The sequence below is a fragment of the Alternaria ventricosa genome (assembly GCF_023758065.1).
Source record: "Alternaria ventricosa strain BMP 2768 chromosome Unknown scaffold_9, whole genome shotgun sequence".
Taxonomy (NCBI): domain Eukaryota; kingdom Fungi; phylum Ascomycota; class Dothideomycetes; order Pleosporales; family Pleosporaceae; genus Alternaria; species Alternaria ventricosa.
In genome coordinates, this window is record NW_026055689.1 from 453,679 (window position 1) to 473,056 (window position 19,378).

Consider the following 19,378-nt stretch of genomic DNA (forward strand, 5'->3'; position numbering starts at 1 on the left):
AAATGTAGTTTTCGCACCTCATGGTATTCATTTGCTATATATCATGTCACACTATCTAGACCCAGACATGCCACCATCCATCATGGTCGCCGACCAAGGATCTGTCGGGGTACCCACTATCACAGCGGAACGGCCATCGCACATCTGTTTGAACTTGTCAATAATTGCAAAGCGAGATCTCAACAATAACAGAACATAGTATGTGAGGGGTCAGACATCCAAGGAAGGTATTCGCGCTCATTGTCCATCGGTCTTAGGTTCGATTGATGGCTAGCGTGGAAACTGCGAATGTGGAAATGTTTCATCATCCCCAAAAGGGAGGGAGAGTGTGAGGAAAAGAGCGACTGACCTTTTGATCACACTAGACACGCCATGTAGCTGGTGTTAGCTGTCCATCAACGCGCGTACATGTGCATGCCCATGACGTTGCGCAGCAAGACTGTTTGAGTCTGCATTGCGTGCACGTGTAGCAGTGCAGTCCTCACAGGACTAATATAGTGTTGTAAAAATCTCGTGCGCACGGGGCGGCAAGGTGCAAGAGTGTGCGCGGCGATGAGGGGAAGCGAGTATTGCTGAACTGAGCGATGTTAGCAATCTGACGTGCAAAATTTGCCAAAACATTCGCGATAGTGATGGAGGTCAGACGACAGTACTGGCAAGTAGCAGGCGCCCGGCGAAGGGCACCCGAACAGCGCTGTTTTCTTCAAGGTCGAATCGGTAAGGAAAAGAAGTTGCTGAAGGTATAATCTTTCCACAAAAGCAAAGAAAAAAGGAGTCGACTTACGTTATAGGGAGAGCTGGCTTCGGGCCTTCACGAAATCGCATGAAGCGGTCCGAAGCCAGTGGTTGTTCGCAGTCTTCAAGACATGCAGAGTGAAGTGGTTGTCGAGAGAAAACCAGAGACGCGGTCGAAGAAAAGTAGAGCGCCGAGCTAGCGCGCCGCCAAGATTTCTCTCATCACGTGCACGCCCGAACGGGCAAGGGCACTATTTGGAATCGTCATCCGGCCAGCAAGCATCAGCAAGGCAGGTCAGCGTGGTCGCAAGAGACTGCAGAGAGCGTCCGCCCGAGTGCAGCATAATTCCTCAGTCGTCGAGCGCGTTGTCCTTCTGCTGCGCGGTGCATATTGAGCGTGAGTTGGAGTCGGGATAGATTGGGCAGCCCAGCCACGCAGCTTTTCGCGCGATACCGAAACGGCCCCCTAACCTGCGCTGATCTTCGGAAAGGGCCATGCGCCCATCACCTCTCACCACACGAGAACTCCACCACTGACGCCCGCGTCCCTGGCACCGTCCCTGGCCCTGGATCTATACTCGCACCGGACCCATCGTCGCATAGCACGGCGTCTCTAGACACGCTCGCCGCACTGCCTCTGCTGCCCCCAGACGGCCCATCTCACGTTCCCACTCCACCGCTCTGCTGGCGGGACGGATGCGACACGATATCACCCGACACGACACCGCGCCAGACGTGGCTGCACACCTCACCACCCCCGACCCGCTCCTGTGAGTATCGCGCTGCACTTTGCGCGACGTCCTCCGTGACCCTCGCCCTTTTTCCTGTAACCGGCAAGTGCCGCCTGCCGGCCTCATCGCGCCCATCGCGACTTCTGCGCGGGCACTTCCTCAGCCTCCCATATCGGCCACACCGGACCGCACTTCGACTTTCCATCGCGACCACCCACTTCTCTTCTGTCTCCATTGGCATCGACGCGAATTTCCGCGCACGTATGACTTGGACGCAGTAGCATTGCTCCGCCCGTCTCGTCGCCGACTCGGTCGTTCTTCGCATCACGCGGACCCGTCTTCTAATCTCGACACCTATCGCATCCCTTCTACCTGATCCATTCCCGCGTCCGCGAGGCTACAACCCGCACTGAAGAGCCGGCAAGATGATGACAACGAGCTATCCACACAATGGCGGCATGCAACCCCAGGGCATGCAGCACGCGCACCCAGGCATGGGCGGCCCAGGTCCACACCCAGGACAGCCTGGAATGCAGCCCGGCATGCAGCACGTCTCCGGTCCCAATGGCCCCGTCAGTCAGGCAGGGCCCATGATGGGCATGCAGCCGGGCATGGGTGCCAATGCGCATGCCCTCTCGCACCTACAGCCGCAGCAGCACATGTTCCAGCAGCAGCAGCAACACCAGATGAGTGAGTACCGCCGCTTCGTATCATGGCAGAGCATTGGCTAACATATTTGGTAGTGAACCCTGCAATGATGCAGCAACAGAGAACCGCCCAACAGGCCTTCATGCACCGTCAGCAACAACAGGCCATGCTTGCCCACCAGCAGGGTGGCATGGGAATGGGGTTCCAGAATCCCATGGCAAACTTGAACCAGGCACAAGCGCAACAGCTACAAGCAATGAGAAATGGACAAATGGGGCAAGGACCGTTCGTCAATCTTCCTCCCCACTTGCTCCAGCAACAACAGCAGATGGGCCAGCAACCTGGAGGCCCGCAGCATCAGGTCGCCATGGCTCAAGCAGCCCACCAACAAGCTCAGCAACATCACCAAATGCAGGCGCAGCAGCAAGCGATTGCGATGCAACATGCACAGTCTCAGTCGAGCAACCACAGCCAGGCAGGGAATCAAGGACCGCCGCCAACCACCCAGCCCCAGCAAGGGCCTCTTCGCCCTCCATCCGCGATAGGGAGTCACCAGGGACAATCCTCGCCGGCTCCTCAACCTACACCCCAACAGCAACCACAACCACCGCCCCCGTCACAGCAGCAACAACAGCAACAGGCGCAGCAACAGCAGCAGCAACAACAACAACAAGCCCAACAACAACAGCAGCAGCAGGCGCAACAACAAGCTCAACAACAAGCGCAGCAGCAGGCACAGCAGCAGGCGCAACAGCAGGCACAGCAACAGCAGCAACAGCAACAGTCATCCCAGCCACCACAGTCAGGTCCAGTGCCACAACAGCAGACGCCAGCTCCGTCTCAGCCGCCAAATCTACCTCAACAAGCGAATCAGCAGGCCCAGAACCAAGGCCAGGTACAACGGAATCCGGCACTAGTGCAGCAAGCGCAGGCACAGGCGCAAGCGAACGCTGCTCAGAACCAAGCCCGTCAACTGGCGATGATGCAGCAGAAACAAGCACAGAGTGTACCTTCAGGCCAAGGGACGCTTAAGCTGCTGAACTTTGTGGAGCAAATAGGGAACTTCAATGCCTCCAACAACAACATTGAGTGGTGGCAGGCCTTCGTGGATAGGTTCTTCGCCGAGTCTGGGTCTTTCGTTCACGTCGTCTGCTCCTCGAGTACAGAGAGAACGAAGCAGTTCGAGATTGTGTACGCTGCTTTGCCGCGGTACTTCTACACCCTCTTCAACACCGACGTCACCAACTTGCAAATAACTCTAGACGGGGCGGCCGAGAAGACCTCAAATGGTGAGCTCAAAGTGACTTGCGAGCGAGCGAAGTTCATATACACATACAAGAACTCCTGTCAGGTTGTCTACCAAGGCAAGTTAACTGCATTCTGGTCTGGTTCAGACAAGATGGAGTGGCTGGTGTTTGAGGGTGCGAGCCATGAGCAATTCATACCGCTCAATGCGCTGAAGCAAATGTTCGTCCAACCATCACCGAACCAACTGAACCCCAACCAATCGCCACGCATGAAGAACAAGAAGCAAGCACAGCAGCAACGAACCATGCCAGAACCACCAGAGGCGTATCTGCCTATCAACAAGTTGATCAGCGCTAGTACTACAGACTATGGTTTGCCGCACGGCTTGCAAAGCTATCTCGAGGTAAGCATCTTCTCCACGTTTTCCTCCTCGGCATTGACACTGACATCAGTCTTAGATATACGAGCCTATGAACCACATGACAAGCTTGATGGTACACTACCTCGAGAATCCCCACATGAAGCCAAGCGAAGCGTTGGAGTCATGGAACAACAACATGTCGAATAGCCAGGGCGCTCTGCAAGGCCCGCAACACCCGAACCAAGGGCCACAGCAAGGACAAGGCATGCCGCCCAACATGCAACCCGGGCCTCGACCAGGGCCTGGCCAACCCGGTCAGATGTTCATGTCGCCCGCAATGCAGAACTCCCTGCTTCCCAACGGATCAATGGGCGGTTCACCCCACTTCCAGCACACACCGTCGCCCAACTCGCAGCCCATGATGAAACAACAGAGCACAAGCTCGCACACTATGAGCTCGAACACGTCTCCCAACATGATGAACAACAAGCGGCGGCGGAGTACAGCCAAAATGGAAAACGATGACGGTGGCGGAGAGATGAACGGCGCGCCAAAGGTCAAGCAAAGTCCAAGAGTCGGGGGTAACAAGAGGATGAAGGCAGGCCAATAGCCTCCATCGCTTGTCACCTGCCTTCACTCCTTGCCGGTGCCTTTATGCGATGCTCGTTCCGCTTTCTCGCATCTCTATCTCTTGTATAGCGCGGCGTTTGATCTCTCACACTCTCAGTCTCGATTCTCATATCGTGCTCTTGTCTTTCACAAGTCTTCTCCCTTGGCGTTAGATCTCCACACTATTACCCCATTTCAACTCGGGTGGATCTTTCCTGCTTTGCTTTGCTTTTGAGACTTTGCTGGCGTCTGGGGGCGTAATCTTTGCTGTTGTTCTTACTGCTTGGTTATCACATTGTGTCTCCTGTTCCATTCTACCTACCCTCCGTAGGTTACATAATTCGTTCTTGTACATTATCGACGAAGGGGCAGAAAGTAAAGCTGTATAGAACGCAGCTTCAAGAAGAGAAGAAAGAAGTGGTCTTGTTGGGGGCCCTGCTTTGGTGGCTTTTTTTATCTTTGTTTGGAAAGATGGGGGCCAAGTCAGATGATTTGTACGGCCCCGTTCAGTGCATAGGCGAGATATGTTGATGTTGAGATTCATTTTTATACGGAATTCAAGACGTTATGACTTCAGCTTGATGCTCATTATGCAATGGTATATGTGAATATCCAGAGAGTTACGCTTGGCGTGCAAGATAGTGGTCACATGCGCCTCTGTCATTCTTTCGTAAATCTACATTGATCTTAGAACCGTCCTGAGCCCTTGAACCCATATGGCTGTAGCATTCATCTCCTCTGTCACTCGTCATGTTTCCTTGCATAACCGATGGGTCATCATGGCTTGTGAAGTAGCATATGCTATCTCACCGTGTCTTTGTCGTCGTATCACATTGCGACAAGGCTGTCTAGAAAGAAATATTGGACAGGACAAGCACATAGCAGCTATCTACGGAAAACGCTGGCGAAAGCTCTAACTGTCTGGAGCCATCTCAATCAATGGTGTTAACATAGATGGGTGAGGATGACGCACTCGAAGAGCCTTTCTGGTAGTAGCGATTGTGTGAGCGCCGCATTATACTGCATTGGCTGTGTGTCATATGGTTAGTATTGCTGCGCGGTTATCATCACCCACTTGGACTGTTTACCAAATGTTAAGCATACCTCTATTATGCTACGTATCAGGGAAGAAAGAAGCTCATATCATGCTATGGATCGCTCCATGGGCAATAAACCGCAATCCGCAGCTGTGGGGCCCAGACTCCGAAAAGTGCGTACCCGAGCGCTGGATCGACAGCAAGACGGGGCATGCGACGATGAACGGTGGGGCGGGCAGCAACTACAGTTTTCTCACATTTTTTGCATGGTCCGAGGAGCTGTGTAGGAGAACGGTTTGCGAGGGCCGAGCTGAGTGCGCTTGTTGTGGCGGTTGTGGGAAGCTTCAAGTTGGAAATAGAAGATCCTGAGAAGAAGGTTGTCGTGAGTGGTGCAATTGCTAGTAAGCCGAGGAATGGGATGAAGCTTAAGCTGAAGAATGTGCAGTGGGGTCCAGGAGACTTCTGGTGGTTCTGCACGTGGGTAGCGATCGCGGCTGCTACCGTATCATGCTTGGTCCTTTGACTGGCGGAAGTGAATCGTCATGCGCGACGCCGGATCTGGTGAATTATTCCTGTTTTTATCAAGATCGCAGCATGGAGAATCTGCTGCGGAGACGTTGCTTTTCTGCATCTACCGTGATGAGCGTAAGAGACCTGCGTACTAGTGTCGGTGGCAGCCTGGATATAGACTAATACAATGCGGTGGCTGCATCTCAACCAAGGATTTGCTATCGCTTCCATGAGCACCAGAAGCGAATGCGATGGCCCCACCGAATGAGAGCAATTTGGCCCATAAACGTTGCCAGGTACGGCTAAAAACGGTGGTAAATACTGAGTCGCGAGTGCTCTGTTGAGGAATGTGCGGGGATAGTGCCCTCAATTGTCTTTCAGCTATGTCGAAATGGGCGGCATCCGATGACCATGGTGTCCACAGCTTATCTTGACTCGTCTCAAGGTTTGTAAACTGATCTTCTGACTTGTCGAATGCCTTGCGTTTCCACGATGCGCTGAACGAAAAAGTAACCGGTAGTTGCGAAATCCGAAGGCTGCGAGATGGACACGTATAGGAAGCAGCGGACCGGAAATCGCGTAGTGGTCAGATTGCGAACCTACGACCTTGGACGTCAACGGTCGTATAGAGGAGTCTCAGGAAGACATGTATGTGTTAGTTACCGCGCGGGAGGAACGGCGGATGTGCGTCCGGACAAGTGTGAGCGCGCAGATGTTGCCATCCGAAACCTTACAAAGCCGGTTGCCGTAAGGCTAGCCGCAACGGGACTGCAACATCAAGGTCTGCATCTCAGGATCTGATCGAGGTCGACTAGAGCGAGATCCTGAACAAGATCCTGCGATGCATGATTGAGGTCTTATCGTACTTCTGTGGGACGACGCGAATCTGCTGACCGAGTTAAACCGTATCTACCGTACAGAATTAAGCGATATGCACAAGTCGTAAGATTGGGCGTCTACTGATTGGGGCGCGTCTGTTTAGATCGGCGCGGATACTAAAACCTACGTGCCATGCCTGTCCGCGGAGAGTGAAACACATTGACATGTCGGAAGTTTTTTGGGCTGACATAGCGACTCGGAGCATAACGCTGTCGCATTGCTGTGACTCTGCGATAAATCTTCCAGATCAAGACACGAATTCTTTTTTTCATGTTGCGACATGCTCATAGCGGGTACGTTGGTGGACCCCACGTGCGAGGCTGATCGTGGCGAATTTTCTATTGGCTGGCTGTTCTGCGGACGCCACTGATATGTAGCCTGCCTAACGTCATGCATCGACTTGCCATTTCATAAGGTTTCATACTCAAGATGCAGGCGTCGAGTCAATTCAATAACGTTTTTGTTTTGCCGCGCAGGTGACACGACACAATTTCTGTGCGGAATCACTGCGCGACAAGGTCCAGCAACAGCCCTAGATCGATGAATGCGTCTTAGTGCTTGCCTACGCGGGTGTATCCTCGATACGAGTTCCTTAGACCTGACAACGGGGCAGAGGGTGTGCTTCTTTAGAATGACACTCGTTGCGCTAGCTGGGTAGCTAGTCAATTCCAGTAAAGAGCGACAGACCCAAACTTGACGATCAACGGTCGGCATATGTAAAGTGACAAGTACATACTTTCTCGTTATCCGGTATTTCTGTGCCGCAGAGCCGACTTGTCCTTCAGTTCCAAGTTGGCGTATGTTCCAGGCTCAAAGCAAGAATAATGGTGCCATTCGACTCAGTTGATCGAGTCAGCGGCCCCGCAACACCACTGACACGTCCGGTTGTGTTGCAGGGTTGAAGGCTGGCAGCTAGGACCCACGGGAGTATGATTTGCATGCTTCCACAATTGCTGAGCAAGCATTACGTGGTCCAGCTCCTACTCTTATCCTACGAAGGATATCGGGATTGTATTTTCCGCCTGGATCGTATATGCAATGGCGAATAGTCCGCATGTAAGATTTGGCATTAGGTTCTGCATGTCGATCGACTTTCCCATAATCACATAGAATCCTAGTCGATGGCAAAAGCGGTACTGTCCAAGTTGGTGGCCGCATGCGAAGTGGTCCGACCACAACGCCCTGGGAAGCCAAAGTCCTGAATGGGTATCCTGGTTGACAGGCAGCTGCGCAGCTTGTCGTTGGGAAAACGGTTGGCGACTGGATTTTGTGGGTGGCAAATCTTTCATGAAGTTGAAATAGAAGAAATCAACGTTGGATGATGTTCTATGCGACACCAATAACAGGAAAAGAGTGACATTAACCCACAATAATTCTGATGATTGGGATCGGAGGGCCAGGGCTGAGGACTCAAGCCTTGCGCTTATTGGCCACGGTGAAGCATCCCGACGGGATTTCCGAAGGACTGCGAAGAACCGCAAACCTTAGCTCAACAGACATCCAGATGTAAGTGTGTATGCGTACAGTTCAGGGTACATGTGAGATCAAGTGGGCAGGCTTGCATGTACACATCCGGATTGGCAGTGGCCGCTCACTTGAAGCCTCAATGCGGTCGAAGTTGATCTCGGGTAGCCGCCGTAGTCTGGGGTTCTCATATTACTCGCTCCCTTGCCGCGTCGTCTTCTTCTGTTTTGGAATTACGTTCGGTCTTTTGAACAACATCTCCCGTCGATCCATGGTACACTGCCCTGGATCATGGCATCGAACATCCCGGAGCATCATTACCAAGGAAACTATGGCTCCCCTTCGTTCGGGCAACAGAAAGTTGCGATTCCACGGCTGCAGAGAGTCGAGCAAAGACAAAGTGGACTGAAGGACAGGCGTCGAGTCCCACGGGCCTGTACTGGTGTAAGTCTGAATCGCGTACCAAAATTTTGTGCCGATGACCGGTGCTCGATTTTATACGACTCCTGGCAAAAGCAGGAGTCTCAGCCGATAGGCTCTCCGATATGCCTGTTTTCTTTGAATTTGGTACGGCTTCTGACAGCGGCATATTTAGTGTCGCTCCCACAAGATCAAATGCACGGGCGAGAAGCCAAGGTGCAAGCATTGTGCGACCACGAATCGCGAATGCGTCTACATCTTGCCCCGAAAAGATCGGTTGAAGATGTCTGTCCAGCCTCCTTTGGAAATTCTGTTCGCATTGCTGACATTTCAAGCGTGACCGAACAATGCCACCAATTAACGGACTTCCTGACGCAAATAAGGGACCGGGTAAGCGCCGAAGATGGGGATCGGATTGCCGACCTTCTGGAAGATGTGAGTCTGGTCCCGAAAGATCTTGTGCATAAGATGCAGAAGGATGAGACTAGAACGCTGACATGGATTAGATGGATGAAGACCTGTCAGAACAGAGGCGTACTCCGACCCCAATCCCCTCGCAACCAGACGTCGACAGTCATGGTTCACAAGGCAGTGGAGAGATGAGCGGTTTTGACCACTTTGAGAATCTTGAAACTGAGGCGTTGGACCTGCTAGACGAAGACTTGCACAGCACCGACGAAGCCCGGTCGACGGGATTCGTTGGTAAGAGCTCAGAAGTACAATGGTTGCGTACAGTCGCTCTTGCCCAACAAGAAAGACCAGACGGAGATTGGTCCGGATCGAGGTCTCAACGCCGTCCCTCGAACGTTTTCAGCAACGAGCAAGTCAGCTCATTCAGCTTCTGGGCCGATTGCGATGACGTGAGTATCAACCTTTACGTGGATCCGTATGAGCTGCCGCGACCCGATTTCGCCGAGCATCTGGTGCAGTGCTACATGCTCAGAGTGCACGACTCCTTCCCGATCCTACCACGCAACTTCGTCAAACAGACTCGTGTGTACTTTGCGGCGCTACGTGAGGGAAAGGCCCCGCGCCTGAATCCCAAATGGCAGGCAATTCTGAACCTTGTATTCGCTATCGGCGCCAACTACTCGTACCTTTATAACGAAGATTGGCCAGAGGGCGATTCGAATATGTTCCACGCAAGGGCGAGGGCTTTTGGGTTGAACGAAGCCTCCCTGACCACACATCCTGATGTGCCGCAGATCCAAGGCTTAGGTCTTCTTGCATTTTATTGGCTTAGTGTTGGACAGGTTAGTCGGTAAGTCGCATCCCGGACGTGGAGTCAGTCCCAAAGGCAGGCTTGCTAACATATCCAGGGCGTGGACGCTCGTGGGCGTGGCTTTACGTTCAGCCTACTCTCTCGGTCTCCATGTACGAAATGAGGACCCCTCTGCGAACGCGTCAAAACGAGAGACATTGGTACAAACGTGGTGGAGTCTGTACTCACTTGAGAGAATCCTCAGTATCATTACTGGTCGGCCCAGCATCATTGTCGACTCGTGCTGTTCGGTGCCATTGCCTATGACGATTCCAGGAGAGGAACCAGCAGGAGAAGCGGAGACAACACATGGCATGCGTACGGTGGCTGCACCACTGTCAGACTCGCCGACATTTTGCGCCTCTTCAAACACTGCCGCGAACCCTCCTCAGATGGCGATAGGGTCTCGGACAACAGACGCCTACTCGGGCTCTTACTTCAGAGCTGTCGTTCAGCTGTCCATCATATCCCAGAATATTCTGACGTCTCTGTACTCCGCAGGTACGATGATCCGGTCGCCAAGTGAGATACAACAGGATACCTATCTTCTGAGCCAGCGCCTTGACCAGTGGACTTCCTCATTACCACCAGAGTTTAGATCGCATGAAGGATTGCGTGAGCCGCATGATATGTTCGCCCGGGAACGCATGCTTCTCCGGTTCCAGCTTTGCACCGCGCGGATCTTGCTCACGCGGCCGTGCTTGACTGCACGGCGACAACCATGGAAGGATGCAAATGACGCAGGTTTCTCGAGGCGCATGGCGGACAGCTGTATCGAAGCTGCGAAAACAATCGTCGCTTCTCTTCCAGAGGAGTACAATCCTCAGGTGTATGAACAGTGTCCTTGGTGGTGTCTCGTGCATCATATGATGCAAGCGATATCTGTCTGTCTTCTCGGTCTCTCATACCCAGCATCGACCTCGTGTGAGCCTACAATGATGATTCATTGTATAAGAAAGATTATCCGCTGGTTGCAGGCGATGAAGGGACCTGTGGCAGAGCGCGCGCACCGTGTGGCTATTGGCTGCTTCGAGGAACTGGCGAGACGGTACGACGTCGATATATCGGACTTATGGAAGCGGAAAGAGCCTTCGGTCGTGCGATCGTCGACTTCCAACCCTCGTGCAGGCCGGTCGCCGAATTCAGCGGCGCAATCCGACACTATCGACCATGCATCAGGATCGATACCTGCATCTTATCCTCGGGCAGGTTACGGTAGTGGAGGCGCTCATGGCACCTCTTTCCATCCCGAAGCTTCCATGTTCGACGACAGTTACCACATGATGAGGTGAGATGATGCCACCTGCGGTCTAGCCATACCTTCGAACAGCAAGGAGCGTTGGTGGATGCAGAGAAGATGAAGTAGTGTAGAGGAGGGTCCTGATTCTGAGATCCGTCGACGAGCTATCGCATCGTTAGTAGCGATGGCGGATGCGACGTGATGCGAAGTAAACACGGACGCAGGAGGCAGGCGCAGACCGGACAGCATAGATAAGTAAGCACATACAGGTATTGAATCCTACATTGAGATCCCCATGTACCTCCGCAAGCGAAGCTTCGATTCGAATATTGGCGGCATTGGGCCCCGAACCGAAGAGGGAGGAAGGGTCCGCCCTCACCCTGGCGTTGGCGAGTGTTGGTCACCGCGGAGGGTACAACAAAGCCTCGCGACGTACGAGCTTGCCCTACATTGGTTGATACTGCAGCCGGCAGTTACGCGGAGAGCATTTCCGACGCAATCACGAATCCTTTGGTGATACTCTGACTCGGACGCGCATAACCACAAAAGGGCAGAACTCCTCTCGGAGCCTCATCCAGTCCTTAATTGCTATTGCTAGTGACGTATTTGCTACCAGATACATAGTATCGCCATGGATGCGAGTAATTCGAAAGACAGCTAAAGACGCAGGGGCGGCGTATTCGCCCATGAAAGCATAGTGGTGATAGGAAGGAAGGTGCGCTGCGCGTCGCATGAGTCCTGCACAGCTGCTCCAGCTCGAACTCCGTTCTTCGGAGTATCTTCAATTGCAACGCGGAAACCTAGCTTATAACGTGAGCGACGACTGCTCTGGTAGGAGAATTAGACAAGTGAATGTTTGTGCTTGAGTCTCGCATTGCCCGATCGCGACACTGTCTTTGCACAGCCAGCTCCTCGTACCACAGAAGCTGTTCCATTTGTGCCGACGCAGTGATTGCTGCCCGAAGCAGAGCGCGCGTATCGCGCGTATTCGTGGCGCTACTCTTGCATTCCTGATGCCCAAGTTTGGCAGGCAAAAGGCAAAAGTCTTGCAAGCGTGGAGTGGGTATGGTGTGTCGGCCCACCCAGAGGATCGTTCGGCATGCGGCATGCGGCAGCTACGGCAGTGAGTAATTGTGGACTTGCGAGCGGAGTGACGCAAATGCAGGTAGCGTCTTCATTGCTCGACCGTGAATTTGTTGCTGTTAGGTCTCGTCCAAAGGACCACGAGGCAGACATTGCGCTGGGTGAAATCGTGACCTGCTGCCTAGTTCTGCCTGCTCGTACCATTGGGTGAGGGACCCTTTGCCGGAGTTCGCCCGCTGCTGAGCGGACGTGCGCGGTCACATGACTCTAGCGCGCCAAGATTCTAGCGCGGCCCTCGCCAGTATATAATCTACCGGCCCCTCGTCCTCCTTTCTCTTCTGCATCCAAGTGCTCGGGCTTTACGCTTACCAGTGAGGATTCGTCCGAGGTAGCGTTTTTGCTAGTTGAAAACTACAACTATGACCGCTCCAGTTGGTCTTCGGATCGGCTGGGAATTTTTGACACCCATTGCTAGCTTTGCGCTGCTTTTCGTTGATCTTTGCGGCTTGCCGCTCAATCGAAGAAGAGTTTGTCAGCGCCTCCACCATGACTCCTGCAACGTCCTGCCCCCTATGTCTGACTGCGTGGACTGCCTGCACTAACACCGCATCTCGCCGTCACCTCACTGCTAGAATTACCACCGACTCACGCGCCCTCTGTGACCTCGCCAGGAGCGCACTCTTACCCATCGCAAATACTGCGCCATCTTAAACACCACAAGTGATCAACTCCAACGCTGTTTACTCCCCGCCACATCTCTCCGCTTTCCGTACGTCGCAAGCGCTCGCCGCTCGTCGCCTTCGAAGAGGTTGGCCGCTTCTCGTTCACGAGTTTCCTGTTGCATGTCATCACGGCTGTGCGACACGCTTCACACCTCACACGGTGCTTATTTGCACTCATACGGTCTACACGATGAAGGCGATGAAGAGCGTAGATCAGCGTTGTCTAGGACGATGCAGTCCACGGGTGCCTACTGTCGGTATGTGACCGGCTTTGCTTTCGCTTCGCGCTTGGTGCCGAAAAGTATAAATTACGCGTCGCATCGACCGATGCTACCACATGATGATCTCCCAGACGGCTCTCCACTATATCCCCTGGACCCCGCGTAAAGCACCGAGCTCCCCTTGGATCTACGTGGTAGATCCATGCCGTGCGCGTTGGATCGCCGACAACATTGTCCCCATTCAAGACACCATGCTTTCTAGCAGGTCGCATGAGGCGCGTCAACGTTGCTTTCGTTCTCAGGCAGGAACGCTTCTTGGCTCCTGCGACAGCTCCCTTTCCGCTACGCATGAGATCTATGCAGTCAATCTCGACATGGATGGATTTGTCGCTGATTCCAAAGACCGCGTTTGACAGGACCAAGGGAAGAGGGCCACTCCGGTAGATCAAACCAATAACGGTCATCCTCGAAACAACAAGACCATCGTCACTGTTCAATACAGCAACTGTCAGTAATTGCATGACTGGTCTAAACCCTCGGCAATTCTGTCCTAGGGAAACTTCATTGGCACATCCCAGGCGTCCCGCCGCCTAGAGAGAGACAGTACACAAACTTTAAGGCCGACCATGACTATAGACGAGGCTGGAGCTTCGTAAAGTTGCTTCACCACAAGGAGATTTGGCTCTGCATTCGCTTACAAGTCTGGTCACATCGATATTGGCATTCCTCTCGCTCAACGCATTCTGAGTCATAAGCGTCAGAACCGACACGCTATTGTCAGAAGATGCAGAGAAGGTTGTAAACAGACAGAGTGCGCAATCCGACCCAACCTGCGTCTGAGGCCGGCATGTACCGAACCCTACACCACCACGTGTGACTCGGACGTGAAATCGAGCAGCCGGGGATCAGCCGCGGTCGCCCCTAGTCGAAAAGCAGGACGAGATCTCGAATTCCGCCGTTAGCGGCATGGTACGGGCCTTATCGGTGTGCCACAACAAGGTTAGTCTCCTATCAATCAACTCTATTCTCATCAAATCTACCAAGATTGTGTGAGAAAGCCACGAAATGCCTGGAGAAAACGTTATATGGTGGAGAGCGCGCCGATGGTCTTAGGTCCGTTTCAGACCCGTAAGATAGTCCCCAAGGTTTCGGTGCACGGTCTGCGTTCGGCTAGATCTGCAGCAAGGTCATTAGTCTTGCGCCATACCGTCCGAGCTGCTACACTTCGAGCACGCAACATGCAGGTACGCGGGCTTGATGGGCCAACCACAGCCCCTCACACAATGTTCGCGCGCGACAGACTCCTCCACCACACGCCACATGACATCTTCGCAGTGTTCGACGTCGTGCAGACGGCCCTCCTGCTTCCAAACAAAACTGTCAAAAGCGGCATCTAGTTATTGACATGCGACATCAACAGTTCCGCTGCGCCCTGGCCTCAGCCATGCAACATTTAAGCTAACCTAACCCGGTGACTTGCTAACCGTGGCTGCCACGAGTTGGCCCTAAGGGTATAGTTGCGACATTATACCCCCTTCCTCGACTATTTCTGCCTTTCTGCTACCAAACCTGGAGCCTCGCCAGTCGCCACAAGGCAGCATTAGGTCAATGCGCCATGCGATCTGCGCACCGCGACTATCGTACGTATGAGACGGTCGTTTTTGCAGGAACGTGCCCATGGTGTGGAGAGTCTTGTCGATATTGGTCCCCTTCGCGCTTCCAAATGCAGCATGAACGTCGGGAACCTGCGTCTCACTCAAGTCCCCGGGGGCCATTGTCGTCCGACTTTCCTTACCAATGAGCGCTTTTTCTTCTTGAAATATACCGAGCCATCTTTCTACCACTGGCTGTTGTTCAACTTTGTACTGCGGTACCGACCTCGCACCGCATCTCCTATCCCGATCAGCTTTTGAACATCACAATTACCACCTTCTCCGGATCAGCCATTATGGGTGCTTGAACCATGCGCATCTTCGCAGGTCTACCACTCCGACTCCCTTATATTTACAGTTCTACGCACTCTTCTTTCTAGTAGTACGGTCAATATGAATTCGAGTAGCATTACGCCCGCTGGTACCCGGGTTAATATCATTGTACTTGCTTTCACACTTGTTTCTGGCTTGGTGGTGTTTCTACGACTTTTTACACGACTGGTAATATCCAAGGGAGCTGGGCCTGAAGATGCATGCATCGTATTTGCTATGGTAAGCGAACCCGATTGCACAGCGTACATCTTTTGCTGACAACCAACAGGTTCTTGCCATCGCACTTGCTGTGCTGACGGCAGAGCAAGTAATGAATGGCCTTGGAGAGCACGGTGTGCGAATTGAAGACGACAAGCTAGATAGATTGCAGATTGTAAGTCCAGAAAAGCTATTGTTCTCCAGCGGTATACTTGGATATCCCGGCTCATGTGTTACGAGGTGCCTGACCAGAGCACATTTTACGGTCGTCAAGACATGGAGTGATGCAGATGCGTCACCTATATGTACCGAGGAGCTTCTACCTTTCATCACTTATCTGTATTGCGACTAACAATCACGCAGTCATTCTGGGCGAGTGTCTGGGTCTACAACCTCACACTCACTGTGACAAAGATATCCATTCTTGTACAGTATCTCCGCATCTTTCCCGTACGAAACTTCCGAATCGCATGCTTCGCTGTCTTGGGTGTTGTCATAGCCTACGGAGGCTGGGCGACCTTCTCGAGTGTGTTCATCTGCAGTCCCGTCGCCTTTGCATGGGACAAGTCCATCGGGAACGGACGCTGCATGAACCAGCTCGTCATATGGGTCACGAATGCTGGTGTCAACATTGCGCAAGACGTAGTCATCTTCCTCATGCCATTGTCCATCGTTCGGGCCCTTCAAATACCCAAATCACAGAAGGAAGGCTTAGTGGGCATGTTCGTGCTGGGCGCTAGGTAAGGCAATTCAGGCACTTCCGGGTATCATCAATGCTAACGGACCAACAGCGGCACCATGGTCTCCATCATCCGACTGTATACCTTGGATGACATCGCCAACTCGACCGATGTTTCGTTCGACAACAAAGATCACGCGACACTATCTGCGGTCGAGGTGAATGTAGGAATCATTTGTGCTTGTCTACCAGCTATGCGACCGCTCTACGCTCTGATAGCACCGCATTACTTCTCGACGGCGACACAATACACCGACCAGAGAGGCTTCGATATCGAGCGCCAAAAGCCTGGAGCTGGCCCACGAGCGAGCGTCCGGCCTGGTACCGCGGCTGCGAGGACCAGACCCAACACGGCACGAACGACCATGACTCGTCCTCCAACCGCCACTACAAGAACACCCAACACGGCTAGGAATACTATCATTCGACCCAACACTGCTACCACATTGACGAGACCCAGCACACGGTCATCGTCGCGGCCAAGCACCTCGCAAGCCATGAAGCTCGAGACATACACTCCGCCGCGGGCAGATTCGGTCCAAAGCGATATAGTGCCCCTTCAGCCACTTCCAGCGACGCTGGCCCGGACCGCAAGCGGCCGCTTCTCCATCACGAACAGCCGCCCAACGACAATCCGCATGCATAGCTACAACAACCACTCCCGCAACGCAAGCACTAGTTCTGGACGAAGCACACAGAGCACACCACGAGGACGGTCTGCTACCCGTTTCCAAGGAAGCATTGATCCTCTCCGCATGTCGCCTGTCACACCCTTCAGCCCACCCTTCCCCGCCCCTCTACGAACCGTTTCACCGTTGGCACTGGGTCCCAATGCTCGGCAATCAAGCAGTCAGCGGACGCCATCACCACTGCCACCACGGACGCCTGTGCCGGGACAAGATAAACAGCTCCCTCTTACGCCTTTTCCCGTTGGATCCGCAGACTGAACGGGACTTTAGATGAACTTTGCGCCTTCCAGAACAACCTACGATTCATCACACCTAAACAACACACTCGTTACCCAAACACAAAGCCACAGGACATGTCCCTTCCATTAGCTAATGCTACGATGAAGATACGACTCATGCCGTTCTCATGACCCGGAGCAGACTTACTCCAGTCCAACAAATGCAACGGCTCCAACGCCGGTTGTATCAAAGTCGCTCTCGACTACGACGACATGTCACCGCCACACTCGTTATACCACCACATCACCGATGATGACCACGATGGCCGCACACGTGCTGAGACCAGATCATTGGAGAGACACAAAGGCCGCCTCGGGCGCGGGTAATGGTCTCGTCAATACCGCGCCCACAAAGGATCCCGGCCCCTTACTTAATATACCATTGCCACACCACGCTAGACGAAACCTCGAAACGACACGTTTGTCTACTTTCCGCGCGTACATTGTACGCATCACGTCTTTTACTTCAAGCTCGCTTTAGACTTGTTGTCTTGCATTTTTACATCAGTCGTTCCTTCTCTAGAGCTATTTCTGTCATACTTCCTCTCTTTTACGCTCAGAATATGTAATATCTAATCACTGGTGTCTGTACTCATCGCATAATCTTCTTAACTACATTCTACTTTGCGTACAGCCGCGATTATGGAAGGAGGAGCATGGAAGCAAAGAAGATTAGATGATAATGTAATACCCAGGTAGCAGGAATTATATGGATTGTTATATTCATCAATACACAAAGACATTGAATGCACAGGCTTCAACAATCAGAATGTGCGGCTTGTGGATGTAGCAGAATACTGCTCCCTGAAACGACAGTTGCGGATGCCATTCGATATCTAAACATCAACCCAATAATACCCATCTGTACAATATAGTATGCTCCAGAACGCCAAACAGGAACACGTCTCGCACGTGGAGCAATCATCTGAACTTGCTGTAAATGACAGCAATAATAAGCAGCACCAACACGGTAATGATAGCAATCGTGATGATGCGGTTCGTAGCCATCCTGCGCAAAACCTCGTTAGCACTCCCTCTCTCGAAGATCAAAAGGGCATCCATCTAGACTCCATATCAACCGGAGTTTGGGTGATACACAGAAGAAGAAGAAGCGGGAAAACATACCGTCTCGCCATACCCCTCAACGTCTTAATACTCCGATCGGTATAACTCTCACTTTCCAGCAGCCTCTCCCTTGTATTCGTAATCTGCTCCCTCTGCCTATGAAGATCGCTCAGTGTGCCCGCGCCAATCTGCTCCGTCTCGAGCGCGATGCGCTGGCTCTCCCTCAGCCGGCCACTCGACCTGTTCAGGCGATCGGTTCCGGAGAGGAGTTGCTGGCGCTGCTCGAGCTGCGCATCGCCGCCTTCGGGGTTGTCGGTGTAGCGGTCGCCGAAGAGCTTGGCCTTGTCTGTCGTGTAGGTTTCTAGCTTGCGCTTGTGCGTGTCGAGGTCGTGTTCGAAGTTGCGGAAGCGCGCGTTGTATTTCGACTTGAGGTTGGCGGGGATGTTGGACTTTTCGAGGCGCATTTGGCCGATCTGGTGGGCGTGTGGGTTAGCAGCGTGGTCTTGTACATGGTGTTGGTGTTGTGGTGGTGCCTGTCGCATGCGCAACAGGTGTGTTCAGGCGGCGACTCACCAGCTCTTCGGCTTCTTCCAGCGCGCGCTCTGCCCTGCTGATAGCGGCTTTTCGGGGCTCTCCGCTGGTCTCTTTGATCTGCTCTATTTGCTGGCTGAGGTCGGCCTGCACCAGCTTCAACTCGGCTTCGTAGCCGCTAAAGCGCTCGGTGCCTGCATCGGCGTCGATAAGGTTGGACATGGCGGCGGTGAAGTCTGGATTGCGCAGTATAGGATTCGGTGATTGTGAAGGGCTAATGTCCTTGGGGTGTGAATGGCGGCCTGGGCTGGATGTGGTCGTGAATGCAGCGTCGAGCCTGGAGTCCGGAGCTCATGAGGCGCATTACGCACTTGCCAAGGTCATCCCTGCCGTGTCACGTGTGCCACTCCCCTTCTGGATCTGGGGAACCTCAAGCGGCGGGGCCACCTATCGTCCTTTACAGCTTTCACGTCGTTACTCCTGCTTGATACGACGAAGACTCTCCTGTTGCAGCTTGCCAGCACAACGCATCATTCAACGCGAGCGTCGTTGATGCCGAATTCGGAATTACGCAATGTGTAGCTCTGGCCCCTCGACAGCCACCTGCATATCAGCCGCGTCGTATAGTTCCTGACTGTCTCATGTATTCCACATGGAAGCAATGCAAAGATGCAGAGTCGACTCCACAATAATGCTGATAATACCATGGGTCCCGGTTTGCGGT

General features: G+C 53.1%; 4 protein-coding genes across 4 annotated transcripts; 3 read left to right on the forward strand and 1 right to left on the reverse strand.

The window, feature by feature from the left end:
• Positions 1-1,891: 1,891 nt before the first annotated feature.
• Positions 1,892-4,333, forward strand: J4E93_005817 (uncharacterized protein; the record flags this gene model as incomplete). Its single annotated transcript, XM_049343736.1, has 3 exons — positions 1,892-2,156; positions 2,210-3,765; positions 3,821-4,333. 3 exons carry the CDS (start codon positions 1,892-1,894, stop codon positions 4,331-4,333), a joined length of 2,334 nt encoding a protein of 777 aa, XP_049198969.1.
• A 4,555-nt stretch (positions 4,334-8,888) lies between these two features.
• J4E93_005818 (uncharacterized protein) lies at positions 8,889-9,907 on the forward strand (the record flags this gene model as incomplete). The annotated part of the gene is made up of 2 exons (XM_049343737.1): positions 8,889-9,032; positions 9,149-9,907. The coding sequence occupies 2 exons, from the start codon at positions 8,889-8,891 to the stop codon at positions 9,905-9,907; spliced, it is 903 nt and encodes a 300-aa protein (XP_049198970.1).
• A 6,033-nt stretch (positions 9,908-15,940) lies between these two features.
• Positions 15,941-17,038, forward strand: J4E93_005819 (uncharacterized protein; the record flags this gene model as incomplete). The annotated part of the gene is made up of 2 exons (XM_049343738.1): positions 15,941-16,092; positions 16,144-17,038. The coding sequence occupies 2 exons, from the start codon at positions 15,941-15,943 to the stop codon at positions 17,036-17,038; spliced, it is 1,047 nt and encodes a 348-aa protein (XP_049198971.1).
• A 941-nt stretch (positions 17,039-17,979) lies between these two features.
• J4E93_005820 (uncharacterized protein) lies at positions 17,980-18,876 on the reverse strand (the record flags this gene model as incomplete). The annotated part of the gene is made up of 3 exons (XM_049343739.1): positions 17,980-18,067; positions 18,184-18,596; positions 18,697-18,876. The coding sequence occupies 3 exons, from the start codon at positions 18,874-18,876 to the stop codon at positions 17,980-17,982; spliced, it is 681 nt and encodes a 226-aa protein (XP_049198972.1).
• Between the last annotated feature and the right edge of the window lie 502 nt (positions 18,877-19,378).